The sequence below is a fragment of the Herpailurus yagouaroundi genome, unplaced genomic scaffold (assembly GCF_014898765.1).
Source record: "Herpailurus yagouaroundi ecotype Mexico unplaced genomic scaffold, PumYag 180, whole genome shotgun sequence".
Taxonomy (NCBI): domain Eukaryota; kingdom Metazoa; phylum Chordata; class Mammalia; order Carnivora; family Felidae; genus Herpailurus; species Herpailurus yagouaroundi.
Genome location: NW_024412411.1, coordinates 4,678,854 through 4,697,214, shown reverse-complemented (window position 1 = coordinate 4,697,214; position 18,361 = coordinate 4,678,854). Strand labels below are relative to the sequence as shown.

Below are 18,361 nucleotides of genomic sequence, written 5' to 3'. Positions count from 1 at the left end.
AGAGGGTTGAGGCTCTTCCATGCTGGGACGGGACACTTGAGAGGTCACTCCAGAGAGCCCCTGTCTTCATGCAGGCCTGACTGCTGGCGTGGGGGGGAAGGGTCCCAGGGAGACCCTCACCCTCTGACTGTGCACAGGCTGAGTGTTGCCAGCCCAGAGACATCCGCCCTCCAAGGCCTGAGAAGCCCAGAGGAGGAGAGGAAACAGGACGCGTATCAGGAACGCCTTTTCCTTTTCTTTGTAACTAACCCCCTCACTCGGGGCCGGCAAGAGCTGATCCTGAAGGGCCTGCCCTGGCCTGGCTGCTGCTGCCTGCAGCCCCCTGCTCTGGGTCTAACACAGCCTTACCTGTCTGTGCCCACCCCCCCACCCCGCCCTCCTTGGCTGCAGCTTCTGGGCCAGTCCCTTAACTTCGCCAAAACTCAGGACTCTCATCTGTAAAATGGGGTAAGACTTCCTCTCTGCCTCACAGGGAAGTTTGGGTGTTTTGGGGTTTTTTTTTTTGTCTCTTTGTAGGATTTACATAATTTTTTCCTTTATTCATGAGATGTGCATTGAGCACCTCTGATCTTTGCGGTGGGCAGGGGCAGAGAACCTAGGCAAGGAACAGACGGAAAGTCTGTTTGGGACTTGTCTGAGGAGTTGGGGGACATCTGAGTAGAGATGTCGCAAGGCTGGCGGGTGTGGGGGCAGAGAGGGTCTGGCTGGAGGTAGAGGTTTGGACTTACCAGCATCTAGTAGCAGCCAAGTGACTGAGTGGGTGGAGTCACCCAGGGACTGCTCGTCATGAGCTCTGGGAAGGGGTGGAGGCCAGACCCTGGAGGCCACAGCCAGCTGGGCTCAGCTGACAGAGAGCTGGGCACAGAGCAGGGGCAGGGAACCACTCAGCCGGGGTTCCGGAGGCCAAGAGGAATGGGCACTGAGACAGGACCACTGGATGGTATTCCTGGGGCGGGGGGGTTGAGCCATTCACCTTAGCAGGCTGGTAGGGAGGTGGTGTGTGGGGGAGGGGGGCCACAGAGGCTGAGGAGGGAGTAAAGGTGGAGGTACTGAGACATCGAAGACTGTGGTCAGTCAGGTTGGCATTCTTTTACTGTTCTCATTCTATAAGTTCTCCGCTAGCTAGAAGGCTACTTACATGTGTATTTCTGTGGTGTGTGTTTGGCATTGGGGGGGGGTGTTGTGCGTGAGTTGTGTGTTTCAGGTGTACATTTTGCTTATATTTGTGTGAGTGGTCTGTCTGCGGTGTGTATAAGTGTCTGTGGGGTACATGGGCGCCTGAGGTGTAAAGCAGATATGGTATGTGTGTGCGGTGTAGGTGAGTGTGATGCGTGTGTGTTTTCTACGCGTGTGGTGTGTGTGACATCTGTAGGTATAATGTGGAGGATGTGCGGTGTGTGTGTGGTATCTCTGGATATGTGTGGAGTGTGTGTGTCTGTGCGTGTGTGTACGATGTGCATGGTGTGTGTCCGTGTATGAGATGTGTACTTTGTGCACGTCGCCACGTTTAGATCCTTGTTCCACACCGTGTATAGCAGGCTGGTGCTGAGTCATCTACCTGGGTTGGAAACTTAGAAGCATTTACCAGGCTTGTGAATTCCCTTCTCTGTTTAGGGCTCTGCCCAGTGGCATACTGGTAACAAGTGGCTGTTCAGGAAAAAAACGGCGGAGGGGGGGTGGTGGTGGTGGTGGTGGTGGTGGTGGTGTAGTAATTGCCAATTTCTGTGGTGTAAATTCTCCCACCAAGGATTTCACACTATTAAAGTGGTGTCATCGAACACGGACTTGGGAAGAGATGCACGGTAAGGGCACCATTATACGTTAGTCCCACCATACGGATCTAGTGGGCATCAATAGCCTCAAGAGCATCGTAGGGAAATTTAGTGAAATAGTAGCAAGTGGTAAGCTTTGATTATGTCTTCCCTTTGTTTTTCATATCATTTTTTTTAACCATAAGCTTAGATCTGGATTTCTCACCATCAGTACCACAAACATTTGGGCTGCCGATTCCTTGTTGGAGATGGGAAGGGGGGTGACCTGTGCATTGTGCAGGCAGCGTCCCTGACCTCCACCCACTGGATGCCAGTAGCACCCCTCCTCCAAGTTGTGACCACGCAAAATGTCTCCAGACATTTCAAGTTGTCCCCCGCGGGGCACATTCACCCTCAGTGGCGAGCCTTGGCAATGGCTGTGTTTAACCACCAGCTCACAAAATCTACAAACACGGCAGTAGGCTCTTATGAGCCTATAGGAGCCCCCTCCAGCACATCAAGGACACTATGTCTGGCTAAATGTAGGGCATGGGCTTTTCCCCCTAGAATTCTTTCTCAGAAAAGAGCGGCCACCTTAGGCCATAGATTACGGTCTGAACAGAGCCCCAGACCCCAGAGGGCTCTCAGCCTTTGACCCGCCCCCAAGGTGGTCGACAGAGTGGGTGAGGCGTTGCCATGGTGATCTGTTCTGATGTTTAGTGAAATGTAAGAGGAGGAAAAAAGTAATGCTTCTGAATTAATATCTCATTTTCATATGTTATTCTATAACCCTGGAAGTCTGTATGTTCAGATTGGCAAAACAAAACACCAAACCCAGACAAATGAAACTTTAAATGAAGTCTTCCGCTGGGACAATCTGACCCCCTGTGTCTGGGGCCACCCTGTGTGGCCCGGGCTCCTGCTGAGGCCCATGCGGCGCGTCCCATCCTGCAGGCCAGGCTGCCCACCTCTGACTGGCCACTTGGCCCAAGTCCTATTTTTCCCCAGCTTCAAGCTCGGGGTTTGGCTCTCCTCGATTCATTCATTCAAAATATTTACTTAGCACTGACTATGTACCAAGGAAAATGAATGACTGAAGGAAGAGGTTTCTGCTCTCTGCAGTTTTTCAGCATTCCGTGGCTGTCACTGAGGCGAGGAGAGGCGCAGGCCCATGTGGATGCTGAGGGGACACGGGCGCCGGAGAGAGGAGAAGAGGGGAGGGGCGGTAATGTGTGTGGGTGGCTGTCTTATGCCTGGAACCGAGCGAGACATTGTCCATCGTCTCATCCCACCCACCCGCCGTGCTTCTGAGGGAGGGTCTGTGTATTTATGGAACATCTGCCTCCCTGCTCCAGAGTGTAGGTGCCCTGAGGACAGGGTGCAGGGGCCTGTACCTGCAGGAGATAAGAACAGTGCCAGGCCCAGAGACTGGAAGATAAAAGGAAGAAAAGAAAGGAGGGAAGTCAGAAAGATGGATGGAAAGAGGAGAGAAGGGAAGGAGGGAGGGGAGAGACATAGGCAAAGCCCCTCTGGCGATGAGGGGACTCAGGACAAAGGCACTGACTGAAGCAGTCAGGGAAGGCTTCTTGGATGAGGTGACATAGGGAAGAAAGGATTGCCGTTGGGAGAACTGAAGGAGAAGCTTCTATAGAAAGAAGAAATAGGGCATGTCCCCAGAGGTATCTGAAATGTGAGGGTCTAAACTGGGAAGAGAACATCATATTATAAACTATTGTTTTCCATCTGAGACTAGGAGGAAGACAGCTTAAAAAACTTCCCTGTCTCCAGCAAGGGTAACATAACCATCTCTTCCCACCCCAAGGCCTTCTCACTTGAGGGACATTTAGGCAGGAACTGTCCCCTGGGCACCAAAAGCAAGGCACAGTGTTGGCCAGTGGAAAGGTGGTAACAATAATCATCATATTACCAATGATGTTGGCTTCATTTGATCAATTCCCTACTGTGTACCAAGTCTTTCTATGTGCCTTCAACCTGTGAGGTAGATATCACCCGAATATTCCAGATGAGGGAAAGTATGCCTCAGAGAGGTATTAAACTGGCCCGAGGTCACACAGGACTCAGGCAGGGTCTGCTTGCTTTTAGGGTCTGCACTGTTTCCTGCACCAGCAGCCCTCCCTTCCCTCTCTCAACCCTAGAGAAGACTGGAGAATGTTCAGGTGCTGTCTGCAGGCTCTTTGGGGTCCAGCTGCCAGCCCACTCATTGAAATTTTTATTAGCCCTTGACTTTCAGGTCTCCAGCTTCTTAGGTTACCAGCAAACGGGCCATGCTCCTCTGTTAAGAAACTCTCCCCTCTGTTCACGGCCACCTGGTGGTTCCCCTCCTTCCTCACCCCGCACCCCCTGGAAATCTCCACGAGTATGGATCATGGCCGGAAAAGCGAACATGTGAATGCAGACAGGGGACTGGAAGAATTGCTGTGTGCCCAGAAGCCAATGTGAAGCCCAGATCCTGGGAGCTTGACTTGGTCAGGGCCCCCATCCAGCACCCCTCGCCTCTCAGCCCTGCCAGGCATGCCACCGTGCCCAGAGAGCCATGCAGAAGCCCAAAGGAGCCATGCTTGGTTTTGAGCTGCAGTACAACAGGAGCACCGGCAACCGGAGGCTCTCTCCTCCCTGTGACTCTGCACTCCGGGCCTCGGCACAAGACTCTTCCCTCCCTTGGGGTGTGATTTCTCCATTTGGCAAATGGAGCAGCCTGTAGCGTGCTCCCTCAGGCTCTCCAAATCTGTGAAATGAGGGTGACATTTCCTGTCTTCCTGTCTCCTTCCCCCTTCCGGGCTGTCCTGACAAGCAGGTGCACTAATGGTGGGTAAACAGGCAGGCAATGTTCTGACACAGGGAGGGCCTTTCAATTCTGGCAGAGCAGACAAGCTTGTACACAAATAACTCTGCTACCAGGAAGTGTGTGATAAGGGCCCTAGAAACCTCTTTGCTGCCATAGCCACCTGCTCCTCACACCTCCCTGCTCCCTGATGACTGCTCTCACACCCAGAAAGTGGGTCAAAATGTAGGGCAGAAGGAATGCCCCCTTGTGTGGTCCCCACCCTACCCAACTGAGTCATGATTGCCATTGGGGCAGAGGTGGAGGAAACTTACGGGGTTAGGGCACGTCTTCGTCCAAAATACAGCCCTGGCCAGTCATTCTCCCTCCCCCAATGCCCATGGCTCCCTGTTGCCTTCTGGTTATGGTCCAAGTCCCTTAGCTTGGCATTGTCAAGACCCTTCACACCTAGCCCAGGGCCTGGTGCGTAGAAGTGCTCCGTGAGTATCTGGGCAGGGAATGGACCCTTCTCTGGCCCATCCTCCTCCCTGGTGCTCATCCCAGGCACACTGGACACACTTCAGCCACACCAGGCTGCCTGCTGTCTCCCAAGCACCCCGTGGACTCGGCCACCTCTTCATCTCTGAATGTTCTTCAAGGCCTTTCTCATTGCTACCTCCTCCCTTGAAGACCTTCCTGCCTTGCCAGACAGAACCACACAGTCCCACTTACAAGGTACTATTATTGTGTGAATGGTTAGAAGTGTGGTCTCTAGAGCCAGACCGCCTCGGCTCCAGTATCTAGCCCTGCCCCTTACTGGCTGTGTGACCTTGGGAAAATTCGACTCTCTCTCTGTGCCTCGGTTTCCCCATTGCTGACACGGGGATGTAGTCGCACCTCCTCTTAAGGTTGTTGGAGGAACAAATGAGTTCATCTTTATGACACGCTTACTTAGAGCAGCAGCTGGCACCTGGTTTCTCTCCTGTGTGAGTTTTCTGATGTTGACTGAAGACTGAGTAATATTTGAAGGTCTTCCCGCATTCACCGTATTCATAGCATTTTTCCCCACCACGAACTTTCCGATGCTCATAAAGGAATGAATTGTTCCCAGCGCTTCCTCAGTTCACTGGTCGTGAATGCACACTCGTGAATAGTCTCTCCAGGATGAGGTTCCCGCTGTTGAGTAAGACGCGTTTCGTTTAAATGATTTCCCATAGACGGCTCATTCATGGGCTTTCTCTCCTATGTGTATTTTCTGACACTGACTTCATGACTTTGGATAAGTTATTTATTGGAGTCTTAGGTCTAAAAAATGGGAATATTCAGATGGAAAAACATACTATCTCAAAGCGTGTGAATTGCTTAGCACTGTACCTGACTCCTAAGGAGAGCTTAGTACACCGTGGTCATCGTGCTTGGTGGCTTTCTCTAACTGGGCTGTATACCAGGGTCATTCATCAGCAGGGACCATGAATTGTTCACCTTAGTGCCCCCAGAGCCTGGCAGTAGTAGGGGCAGTGTGAATGTAGGTAGGTGAGTGGTAAGTGGGAGAACTTTATCAAAGCTGAGCAGGGGCCCATTTTAGATATATCGGTTGTATTCCTGACTCAGCCTGACGGGGGCTGGGACACTGCCCCTGTGAAGCATTTTCTAAGCCTGGTGCCCATTGATCCTGACAGCCAAAGAGAAGTATAGACAGAAGAAGAAATCTCTAGAGTCTGCTCACCTAGAGCAAAGGATCATCACCAACCACCATCTTTTTAAACCTTCTCCATCCTCACTGTTGACAGTTTTCTCTTAGAGCATTTGTTCATTCAGCAACATTCAACCCATATTTATTTACAGAGCCCCTACTGTGCTCCAAGAACCATGCTGTGCCCTGGGGATCCAGTGTCAATAACGCAAATGAGATCTGTGCTCTCATTCATGTTAAGTGAAGCAGAAAGTGAGCAAACAAACCATCACAAAGTGTGGGAGATGCTGTGACTCCCCACTGGGTGTGGGACTTAGAGGGAGTCAGGGAAGGCTTCCTGGAGAAAGAAATAGCTGAGCAGAAGACAGCACAGCAGGCCTGGGAGGGATCATATCACAGATTTATGGACTCTGGATTGTAAAATTGCAGAAGGAGAGACTCTAACATCAAAGGATTCAGAGTAATAGGATCCATATTTCTCTACTTTACTAGCAATGTTTTTTTGTTTTTTTTTTTTTCCAGCCTCTTCTTTCACCAAGACCTGACACATATCTTGTTAGGGAAAACCTGGCGTCTTTGCAAAGTAATTTATGCTTATTATACAACATAGAAAAATAAGATGTATCAAGGAGTGGGTTGGTGGGTGGAGGGAGTCTCCTTCAACCCCTGTTAATATTTAGGCACATTTCCTTTCTTTTCATTTATTTTCAGGGGTTTGTTTTAGTATTATTTTTTAATTGACATATAATTAATTTATATACCATCATATTCCGAATTTTTGCATAAAATGTAGTGGTGTGGTTTTTAGTATATTCACAAGATTGAACAACTGTCTAATTGCAGGACATTTTAAAAATGTCTATTTTGGGCGAGAAAGAGAGAGAGAGAGAGCAAGAGCAAGCTCACACATGCATGTGCAGGGGAGGAGCCGAGAGGGAATGAGAGAGAATCCCAAGCAGGCTCCACGCTATCGGCCCAGAGCCAGTGCCTTGGGGCTTGGCCACTTCACACCATGAGATCATGACCTGAGCCAAAATCAAGAGTTAGATGCTTAACTGACTGAGCCACCCAGGCGCCCCTAATTTCAGGACATTTTCATCACCCCAAAGAGAAACCCCATACCCATTAGCTGCCACTCCTCATTCCCCCCTCACACCAACCCCGGCAACCACTGATCCGCTTTCTGTCTGTATGTGCTTGTCTGTTCTGGACATTTCCTGTAAATGGAACCACACAAATAGGTGGTCTTTTGTGTCTGACTTCTTTCATGTGACATGTTTTTGAGGTTTGTCCATGTTGTAGCAGGAATCTGTATGCTATCTCCTTTTATAGCTAAATAATATTTCTTTGTATGGATATACCACATTAAAAATACATTCATCAATTGCTGGACATTTGATTTTCTTCCTCACCCTTTATGACTGTTACGAACAGTGTGTGCTACGAACATTTCTGCACTAGTTTTTGTGTGGGCATCTATTTTCTATTCTTTCAGGTATGTACCTAGGGATCGAATTGCTGGGTCATATGGTAACTGTGTTTCACTTTCAGAGAAACTGCCAAACTGTTTTCCAAAGTGATCCCACCGTGTTGCATTACCACCAACGATGCATGAGGAGGGTTTCAGTTTCTCCACATCCTTGATAACACTGTTACTGTCTTCTTTTGGATTGTAGGTATCATAGTGGGTGTGAAGTGACTTTGATTTGCATTTCTCCGGTGACTAATAATGTTGAACATCTTTGCATGTGCTTATTGGCCACTTGTTATATCCTCTTTGGAAAAAGGTCTATTCCAATCCATTGCCCTTTTTTTTTTTTTAATTTTAAAAAATCTAACGTTTGTTTATTTTCAAGAGAGTGGGAGACAGTGGGAGCTGGGTAGGGGCAGAGAGAGAGGGAGACAGAGGATCCAATGCAGGCTCTGTACTTTCAATTCAGAGCCCGAGGTGGGGCTCAAACTCACGAATTGTGAGATCATGACCTGAGCCGGTCACTTAACCGACTGAGCCACCTGGGTGCCCCTGCCCATTTTTAATTGGATTATTTGCCTGTTTATTGTTGAATTATAATAGGGTTTTTATGTATCCTGCATACTAAACCCTTATCAGATACATGATTTGAGAATATCTTGTCTATTCTAGGCGCTGTCTTTTCACTTTCTTGATAGTGGCCTTTGAAGCTTAGAAGGTTTTAGTTTCAATAAAAGCAAGTTTATCTCTTTTTTGTAAGTTGCCTATGCTTTTGGTGTCATATCTAAGGTTATCATTGCTTGATCCAAGGTCATGTTGATTTACACTTAAGTTTTCTTCTAAGAGTTGCACAGTTATAACTCTTACATTAAGGGCTTTGATCCATTTTGAGTTAATTTTTATATATGGTGTGAGGTGGGGGGGGGGTCTAACTTTATTTTATTCTTTCATGTGGATATATAGTTGTCCCTGCATCATTTGTTGAAAGACTGCTTTGCGTTTTTCCCCCCATTGACTTGTCTTGGCTCCTGTGTCAAAAATCAATTGACCATAAATATATGGGTTTATTTCTAGACTTTCAATTCTGTTCCATTGATTTATGTGTCTATCGTTATGCCAACATCACACACTTTTGATTACTGTAGCTTTGTAGTGACTTTTGAAGTTGGGAGTGTGAGTCCTCCGACTTTATTCTATTTTGTTTTTTCAAGATTGTTTTGGCTATTCTGGGCTTTTGCATTTCCACATGAATTTTAGGGCCAGCCTGTTCATTTCTGGAAAAAAAAAAAAAAAGTCCGGCTGAGATTTTAAGAGGGATTGCACTAAATCTGTGGATCAATTTTGGAAGTATTGCCACCTTAACATTAAGTCTTCCCATTGTTTCTTTTGGTATTTATTGAGTATAGGGTTGAGCTCATGCCAGATATATTGTTTTGAATCCTGACTTATTCTGCTTAATATTCTATCATAGGCACTTCCCTGTGTTACAAAATGCAAGAATAATTTCAGTGCTATGTAATATTCCATTGTTTGGCTGTACCAAAAACTGTTGGTTTTTGGGTAATCTATCATGGAAAGTACTTTGTTCTGGTACCTTCATGGCGCAGGCACAAATGGACACTGGGAGGACAGGTGGCTCCCAGAAGGGCAGCAGAATATTAAAATTGATCAGCAAGTATCCCATGCTGCAGGTAGGGAGTGGGACTCATTGGAAAAGCCAGCGTGCTGGTTACTAGAGAGCTGACCTGCCTCCCTGCGTGGTAGCACCAGCCTGAGGGAATTAAATCAGGAAACAGGATCCAACCAACTGCACAGGCATTGATAGAACATGTTCATTTTAGACGTGTTTCTCTAGAACAGTGGGTTAAAAAATTAAAACATTTGCAACATGAAATTCATCTAACATTGTTAACTCAGCTGACCTAAAATGAAAGTTTCACTAAATAATACTTTTTGTATCAGCCCAGAGAAGTGCAGTAACAAACAGCACCCATTTCTTAGCGGTGCGAGAGCTTTCTTTTTCTGTCATGTTACACACCTATCATGTACCAGGAGAGCCCTGGTATTTAGTTGACAGAATCCACTCATTGCTGGTTTCAGCGGCAGTGGAAGGAGGGCAGGGCAGGCAGAAGAAATGGCTCCCCAAGTATTTCTACATATTAATGCTTGACATCTTTGAACATGTTATAAATCCTGGCAAAAGGGAAATTATGGATGCAGATGGAATTAAGGTTGCTAAACCAGTTCACCTTAAATTAGGGAGTCAAATGTATTCATAAAGGTCTTTAAAAATAGAAGAAGGGGGGCAGAAGAGGTCAGAATGAGGCAATATAATAAGAATGCAACCTGCTGCTGTTGGCCTTGAAGACGGAGGAAGAGGCCGTGAGACAAATGTGGGTGGTCTCCAGAGGCTGGAAAGGGTGAGGAGAGAGATTCAGCCCTGGAGTCTCCGGAAAAGAATGTGGCCCAGCCAACATCTTGATTTTAACCCAGTGGGGTACATTTTGAACCTCCGAACTACAAAGCTGTAAGCTAAGTATATGTTGTTTTAAGCCACTAAATTTGTGGTCACTTGTTACAGGCTCCACAGAAAACTAATACACGCACTAGCCCTTAAATGCTTCTGCCCGGAAGTGACATGGGGGCACTTCTAGTCCTATCTCATTGGCCAGAGCAAGCCACATGGGCATGTCTAATTTCACAGGGCTGGAGAAATTTGCCCAGCCTTAGAGGGAAATGGAATATTGGTAAATATAGTAATATCTACTACACCCTTGTTATCTGTGTCTCATGCTTTTATCTTCTATTCTGTAAGTGCTGGTGGCAACTCTTTAAGTTGATTTCATTATCAGCTAATAGGTTGTGACCCCCGATTCGTAAAACACCGCTCTATAAGCCCTCCTCTGCTCAAGCCTCGTGGAACACATGACACACCCTAGACAGAGCTGATTGGTCCGGGCATGGGGCACCTGACTCAAGCTGATCAATCAGATTCCTTTCCTGGGAATTTGGAATTGGGCCATTCAGCCAGTTAACAGTGAGAAGCTGAGCGAGAGGCAGAGTAGAAACAGGGTCGGAGTGAGAGCCACATGCAAGCCAAAATGATGGAGGAGCAGAAAAGCCCTGAGTAAGCGGAGAGAGTTGGTCCCCAGAGACCATGGAGCAGCCGACCGGAGAGCAGCGTGAGAACATGCAGCCCCAGGGGGAGAGGTGGAGAGAGAGCAACCGCCTCAAGGGCTGATGGCTTCCCCGTTCCTGACTCCAGCACTCCTGCGTTCTGCCTGCGCATCTTTCCCGTGAGATTTTTGTCTCCTTCTCATACTCCCTCCTCCTTTCCTCCAGCCACCCTTGTTGGGTTTCTGTTCTTTGTCTCCAGTGAGCTTTAATTAGCGAGGACACCACTGGTATTTCTCTTAGGAGACCCAGCTTTGACTCTGAGAATCAGGCTGGCGGGGCATGGCTGGGTCTCAGGGGTGAGGCAGAGCCAGCCATTCCACAATCCGGAAGTTTGGTTTTGACCACGGTCTTGCACATTTTGTGCTTGCGCTTCGCAGTAGACCGGCAGAAGCCATCCATATGGTGCTGCACAAGGGCAGGGCCCGGTGAACTGGAAGCACCCCCCCTCCCCACCCCGGGGTGGGGTCAGGAAGCCGGTGGGTTGTTTCACGGAGGGCTTGGCTGGGCAGCAGAGTGGCAAGGATGTGGATTTTGGAGACAGAGTTCACCTCTCAGAGCCTGAATTTCCTCATCTCTGAAATGGGATTGTTGAGTGGTCAGCAGTGTTCTGGGAAAAATACTCAGAGGCACGACTAGGGCGGAACAGGTGCTCAGGGTATGGGAAGCTGCTGTTGTTGTTTGAAGAAACCGTCAGAGTCCCAGCTTCCTGAGCAGGTGGCCCCAGGGACTGATTGAGTTATCGGGACATTCCCCACCACTGGCCACGTTTCCCGCCCTTGTTGCCCTCGTTCTCCTTCTTGATCCTTACTCACCCTTTCGTCTCTTCCCCCTCCCCTCCCCTCCCCAGTTCTCATTTCTCCTCTTTTCTGCTTTTCCTCAAAGCTGATGAAAAACACTTGCTTTAGGAAAGCAGCAGTGTTGGCTATAAAGGGCCCAGCGTCTAGACGCAGATGGAATCGGGTCTGAATCCTGACTAGCCTCTTGCTTGCTGTGTGTTCCCGGACAAATGATCAGATGTCTCTGAACCTCGAGTTCATTATCAGTAAAGTGGGAGTTATAATGCCCATTTCACAGTGTGTTGTAAGAAACAAGTAGGCACTCAACAAATGCTAGCTCTGTCTTACTGCCCTTTCTCTTTCCGTGCCTCCCTTCTTGACTGTCACTCCTCCCAGCCTGGCCCTCAGTCCCCTCCCGTGGTGAGGGTGCCCCTTGGCCCTCTCAAGGATCACTAGAATGGCCTTCCCTGACTCAGTTATTTCCTGATTCAGTTATAACTCAGGCATTTGTGATCTCTCCTTTCTGTCAGACCCCAGGCTCTTGAGAGTTAGACTGAGGTTTCTGAAAGCAGCTGGGGGTCCCTGTGGCCCTGTGGCCCTTCTCTGGTCTCCTCCGCAGGTCCACTTGGGAGCTGCTGCTGGTTCAAACCATGTGATCTGTATTTTTTCTCACTTTAGCAACTATTACACCCCAGCTGACTGTGGCATTTTCACACTCCAAACACTGCTAAATATTTATAAGGAGGAGAAAAGCCCAGAACCAGGGGAGGTGGGGGAGAGATGCACCAGGCCCTCCTTACAAGCCAGGCTCAGACCTGTCTGTGGTCCCTTGGGCCCCAGAAGTTGGAGGGGGTGCTGTGGAGGCAGCACAGGGCCACCCCCTGACACCCCCCTGGGAGGAGCAACTGTCACTGTGGCACTGGTGAGCCTCACCCTGCCTTGCCCTGGATACCTGCTGCGCCCCCTGCCCCTGGGGACCCATGTGGGTTGTGTGGATCCTTCTGGGCCTCTTGTGGGCCTGCTCCATCCCTCCACTCCATTGCTCTGTTTGTGAGTTTGTCTTTGTGTTCGTTTGTGTGTTTTTTCATCTCTCGTTCCATCTGTTATTTTCATGCCTGCAGGACAGCATCCCTCTCCCCTCCTCTCCCTCCTCCCCTCCCTCCCTGCTTCCTCCTCCAACACCTTCTCTAGTCTCTGAGGCTCTGCCTCTTTCATTTTTCTTCTCTCCTCCCAACAGTGTTGTGAGCAATTCTGGGGCTAGATGATGGGGGCTAGGTGAGGGGGTCTCAAGCTCCCAGGCCCAGCGGGGAGAGAGGATGGGGTGGGGGCGCTGATGGGGACCACAGTGTGCTCTAGAAGGCCCAGCAAGCACTTTGCAAGGGTTGGGGGCCGCGGGTCTGCCTGATACATATCCAGTGCTCTGCTGTGTGGCCATGGGAACATCTCCTACCTTTCCTGGGCCTCAGTTTTTCATTTGATTCCTTCACTCATTCATTCATTTACTCACTCTATTAATATTTGTTGAGTGCTTGCTACCTGCCATGCATGAACACAGATTTATTAAACACCTACCAGGGACGCTGTTCTAGACGCTCAGGTCAGGATATTTCAGTGGAGAAGAAAGACCCCAGACCTCTGCCTCGTGGACCTGACATGTTAGCAGTGCAGACAAGCGTAAATTAACAAGTCGCTCGTGTAGTAGGTTAGCCAGTGGTGAGTGCTGTGGGAAAGAAAATAGAGCCAGAGGAGGAGAGGAGGTGAGAGGTGAAGCCACGTCACAGAAAGGCATGGGGCTGGCAAGCAGATCTGTTGTGGGGACCATGCCCCGGGGGAGTGGACTGTCAGAGCAAAGGCCCTGAGGCAGGCCCCACCCTGGTGTGTTGGAGGCAGTGTGAATGGAGGGGTGGGGGAGAGTGGGAGGTGAGCCCAAGGGTAAAGGAGGCAGGGACACCACACACAGAAGCTTTTCCTCTGCCTGAGCTGGGAGGACTTGGAGCAAGTGAGTGGTATTCTGTGACATATCTTTAGAGACTTCCTCAGCCTGCTGCGTGAGGAGGAGGCCGAGGGGCCATGGCCAGATCCAACAAAAGCTGTGACGGCAATAAGGGAGGTTTGGGTGGGCGCCGGAGGTGCTGGGATCTGATTATGCCAGACGCTGTTCTGGCTTTCAAGGCTTGGATGGTGCCTGGAAAGCCCTCCAGGCCCTTGCCCTCTGTCCTGCCCAGGGAAGGCCCGCAGGAGCCTTCCCCTGGTGGGATGCGCTAATCCTGGCTTTCTCTTGCTTTCTGTCCGCAGGGTGTTCAAGAAGGCCAGCCCAAATGGAAAGGTGAGTGAGTCTGTGACAGCCGCGCCCCAGCTCCTCCCTGGCCCCAAATGCTTGTCCTGCCTTGGCCACTTCTGTTGCCCATGCAGGACCCCACACTCCCCGGTCTGTCCTTAGGAGCTATCCACCTCAGGGAGAGGGGCCTTTCAGGAAACTTTTCTGTCTGCGGGGGGTAGTTCAACTCCCCCGGACTTTAGGGAGCCACTGCTCTGGTTTGAGATACAGCCTATCATAGACTTCAGTGTGAGTGTGATAATTAGACTAAGCGTCAAGGGCCTCGGGGGCACTGATTCCCCTGGTGTGAGAGGTGCTTGCAGCCTCTTTATTGAACCCTGCCATCACCTAGTTATCCAGGGAAGCTCCCAGGGTCTGTCCTGCTTTCTTTCTTCCCACAGGCTGCAGGCTCCATCCTGCTTTCCTTTCAGTTCAGCAAGTAGACATTACTGACATCATTCCTTGTCGGGTGCAGGCCAAGCCAGCGGGGACTGGGCTAGGGTGTTCCAAGACAAATAAGGCACACCCCGCGCCACTCACGGTCAGATGGGGGAGGCAGGCACAGAAACCGGTCCTTTCAATAGGAAATGGCAGGTGTGGGATAAAGTGATGCCCAGGGGCCACGGGACCCAGCCTGGGAAGTCAGGGATGGCTTCTCTAAAAGGGATGCCTTGTCTTCCAGGCAAGACAGGGTGAAAAAGGGCATTGTAGGCATGAACGTAACTCACAGGGAGCGTGGGGGAATGAACAGCAGTTGAATCTGAGTGCCAGGAGGGAGGCAGGGGGAGCGGGAGCCAAGGTGGGACAGGTTGTAGGGCTCAGGAGTCCGGACTCCTGGGCTGGCAGATAGTACCACGTGTGCTCCCATGTCTCCCTTCGTGCCCACAGCAGACATCGCCAGTCACTGCTCACCCTTTCCTGCTGAGCCAGGATTCCGCCTTGGAGTCCTTCTCCACCCAGAGCCCCAGGCAGCCCCCATCTATCAGAGTTGGCATTTGGAATGAAACCCATTTGTCATCTTACCTCTGGGCCCTGGGAGCCATTAGAGGGTTTTCAGACAGGAGTGGCATCATTAGATTTGCATTTTAGGACGACTGGTCTGGCCTAAGGAGAGGAGAAGGGCCTGGAGCTTGCGAGGTTGCAGGCCACAGACCATCAAGGGGGCTGGTGCGTCTGGTGTGCCGTCCTCAGTGTTCTCATCTATAAACCAGGAACACTGACAACTTCTTCATAGGGGTTTAGGATAAACAGGTACTTTCAAAATTGTACAAGGGTTTGTTGATATTAGGGCTGGAGCTCGGGTCCAAGTCCAGTTAGGACTTTAATGTGTGTTAAGGATGGATGGGTGTAGGTGTTTCACCGGCAGCTCCCAGGTTCTCCTCCAGAGCAAGGGCCAGTGGCTTTTCAGGGATGTGTCCCCCAGGCCCACAGCTGCTGATACCCCCCATGCTTATCTTCCCCAGCTCACTGTGTATCTGGGAAAGCGGGACTTTGTGGACCACATCGACCTCGTGGACCCTGTCGGTGAGTCCCTGCAGAGGCCAGGGAGGAAGGCGGGGGAAGGTGGGGCCGATCCGGTCGCTTCTAGAGAGGGTTTGTTAGAGCCACCTAGGAATAGCTCTCAGGTCTCCAGAGGGGCCTGGTTTCAAGAACAGGGTGTAAGCGGTTTCCTGTGTCAGTTGGCAAACATTGACCACATTTACCGAGCAGCCCCGTTCCCTTCAGTGAGGACCATGTGAGGGGAAAGTGTGGGCGGGTTGAGGGGAGAAGCAGGGAGGGTGGCCTGACGATGACGATAGCAGCCGCCACTCAGTATAAGGCTTCTTACACGCCAGACACCTTTAAGTCCTGGCTCCCGCTTCCCTCCCCCAAGAAGCCTTCCCTGACTGAAACCTCTGGTTGGGGGAGTGCCCTCTCCGCTGATTTGTTTACGGAGTCCCTGGTGCTCAGGCACAGAGGGAATACCCATAGGAAAAGGAGGGGAGATGCCCGGCAGGTTCTGGAATGGGGTGGGCATCCCCTGGCCAGGTATCCCTTGGACCTGCCCAGGACCAGGATAGGACCAGGAGCCCTCTGGCACTCACTTCCAGATGTGGCCTCTGAGATTGCCAGAGAGATTGCTGTAAGGCAGCGTCGGGGGAGGGTGGCAGTGGGCTAGAGTTGGGGAGAGAGAATTTTCTTGCTCAGTGGGTATGCGTATGGTTGAGTCAAGTTTGACCAGGAATGCCAGGCAAGGAGGTGACCCCTGAGCCAGAGTTTCTGGCTTCTTGGGGTTCTGTGCAGAGAAAATGTCCTTTGTGTCCAGCTGGACTCTACTGGGTCAGGGCCAGGCCATGGGACATTTTCCGTGGTATCGCATGAGCCAGGCACCAACTAACCCTTTAAACATATCAACTCACTTAGTCTTCGCAGGAGCCCTGTGAGTTTGGTCCTACAGGATCACAAGTCCCGATCTGCAAATCCCAAGTCCAAGAAACTCTGGAAATCTAAACTTGCTCATACGGTTGACGTGGGATTCACTTAGACGCAAAACCTGACCTGAACCCATAGGGAGCTCTTTACACGTTAGCCTCTTGATGAAAATATCCATGTTTCCCTGCTGAGGTGTTAAGGGGTTTGATCATGGGGCCCCAGATCCTGCAGAGGGTATTACAGAACATATGGAAGGTGTACCATGGGGCCTTTCCACAGTTCGGAACCTCTCAATTCTGAAGTATACCTGATCGTAGGGGTCTCGGACCCACATCGTCAGTCTTATTAACAGAGAAGAAGCAGAGAGGTAGCGTGCCCCAGGCTACCAACTGGATCTGTAAGGCCGGCCTGAGGGCAGGGGTTGGGACATGGTAGTGCTGTCCCCTAGGTGCAGGCCTCCCCATTTCTCTCATGATACCCAGCAGACAGAAGGTTGGGTTTGGGTTTGGCGTGGTGTTTGGGGCTCAGGAATGTGAGAGGTCAAGTTGGGAGGGTGTGCTCACTCTGTGTCCTTCTTCCAGATGGTGTGGTCCTGGTGGATCCTGAGTATCTCAAGGAGAGGAGAGGTGAGGTGGTGGTCCCCACCTCCAGCCCGTCAAGGGGCCTCCTGTTCCCCACCGACTTCTAGCCCAGGGCTTCCCTGAGTCCCGGGCAGGACATCAACTAATTTTACGGCCCTTCCCTGCCCAGCCCCCCTGGCTCTTCCCTTTACAGTTCCAACAAGCATCAGAGCAGGTGCCCTGGCCTCCTCTGGCCTGGGGCGGCCCACTTAGGCCCATTTTGGGAGAACCTTTTCAGTGCCCTGAGCACTCTCAACATCAGTATATCATGACTGCTGCAAGGCTGGGGCTGCCCACCAGGGCAGGAGTTAGGGTCTCATTACAGGAGAGAAAAGGGAATCCCAGGGAGATGAAGGGTTTGTCCAAGGGAGACGCTGGGTGGGGGTTGGGCTGGGACAAGACCCCGTGCCTTCCAGATACCACCCAGCCCTTGTTTCCCCCTCCCTCTGCTCTCTCCAGCCAGTCCCTTCCCCGGCCCCACCCTCCCCGTCCTGCCAGCCTGTGCCAGCCCTCACCAACCCTGTCAGTCTCCTGTGCTCCTCCTCACTTCCGCTGGCCAGAGTGGGGGGTGGGGAAGGACAGAGCTGGTCCAGCAGTCAGCCCCCACCTCCTCCCAGGGGCCAGGCCCGAATGACTCTCCCAGGTACCCAGTACCCCCATCCCAAGGGCAGCACAGCCCTCCCCACAGGAGCTTCGGGACAGACCTATGAGCTCCAGCTGGGCCGATCCCAGGGCGCAGCTGGTGCTCTGGGGGGCTTGCTCGCTGCCCTCCTGGGCCCGTCCTCAGCGCCCCCTGCTCCCACAGTCTATGTGACACTGACCTGCGCCTTCCGCTATGGCCGGGAGGACCTGGATGTCCTGGGCCTGACCTTTCGCAAGGACCTGTTTGTGGCCAACGTGCAGTCCTTCCCGCCGGCCCCTGAGGACAAGAAGCCCCTGACACGGCTGCAGGAGCGCCTCATCAAGAAGCTGGGCGAGCACGCCTACCCTTTCACCTTTGAGGTTAGGGACCGCCAGCCCTCTGGGCAGGCACATGGGGGCAGCTGGGGCGGCAGCTCCATGGCACTCAGTTTCTCAGTGCACGTTGGGACCTGGGGCACTGTCACTTACACTACCTGGTAAGTGTCTCTTCTCTGGCCACCACCAGGGGCGGCACCTTACCTCTGGGCTACTCCTTGGACCCTCCTGTGTCCAGGTCATTGGCGGGAGAGAGTGGGGTGGGGAGAGACTGTAGAGAAAGAAGGAGCCCTTTCTCGCCCCTGAGTTGTTACAAGACTGTCTCCTCCCTCAGACCAGCTGCCCACATGGCCCGGCTTCAGCCCAGCTCACAAACCAGGGGTGGCACATAGTGATTTCCCTGCT

The 18,361-nt window shown here is 51.3% G+C and overlaps 1 protein-coding gene across 8 annotated transcripts in view; it reads left to right on the top strand.

Moving 5' to 3' along the window:
- ARRB1 (arrestin beta 1) overlaps positions 1-18,361 on the top strand; it is a 76,224-nt gene that overhangs the window by 37,402 nt on the left and 20,461 nt on the right. For 4 of the 8 annotated variants that reach the window (XM_040489374.1, XM_040489371.1, XM_040489370.1 and 1 more), the window contains 4 exons: positions 13,946-13,976; positions 15,431-15,491; positions 16,961-17,005; positions 17,805-18,001. In XM_040489374.1, the coding sequence (XP_040345308.1) occupies positions 13,946-13,976; positions 15,431-15,491; positions 16,961-17,005; positions 17,805-18,001 (334 nt within the window). Of the gene's footprint in view, positions 1-260; positions 448-10,701; positions 10,994-13,945; positions 13,977-15,430; positions 15,492-16,960; positions 17,006-17,804; positions 18,002-18,361 lie in introns of those variants that run through there. The other 4 variants (XM_040489375.1, XM_040489373.1, XM_040489377.1 and 1 more) reach the window with 4 other exon arrangements.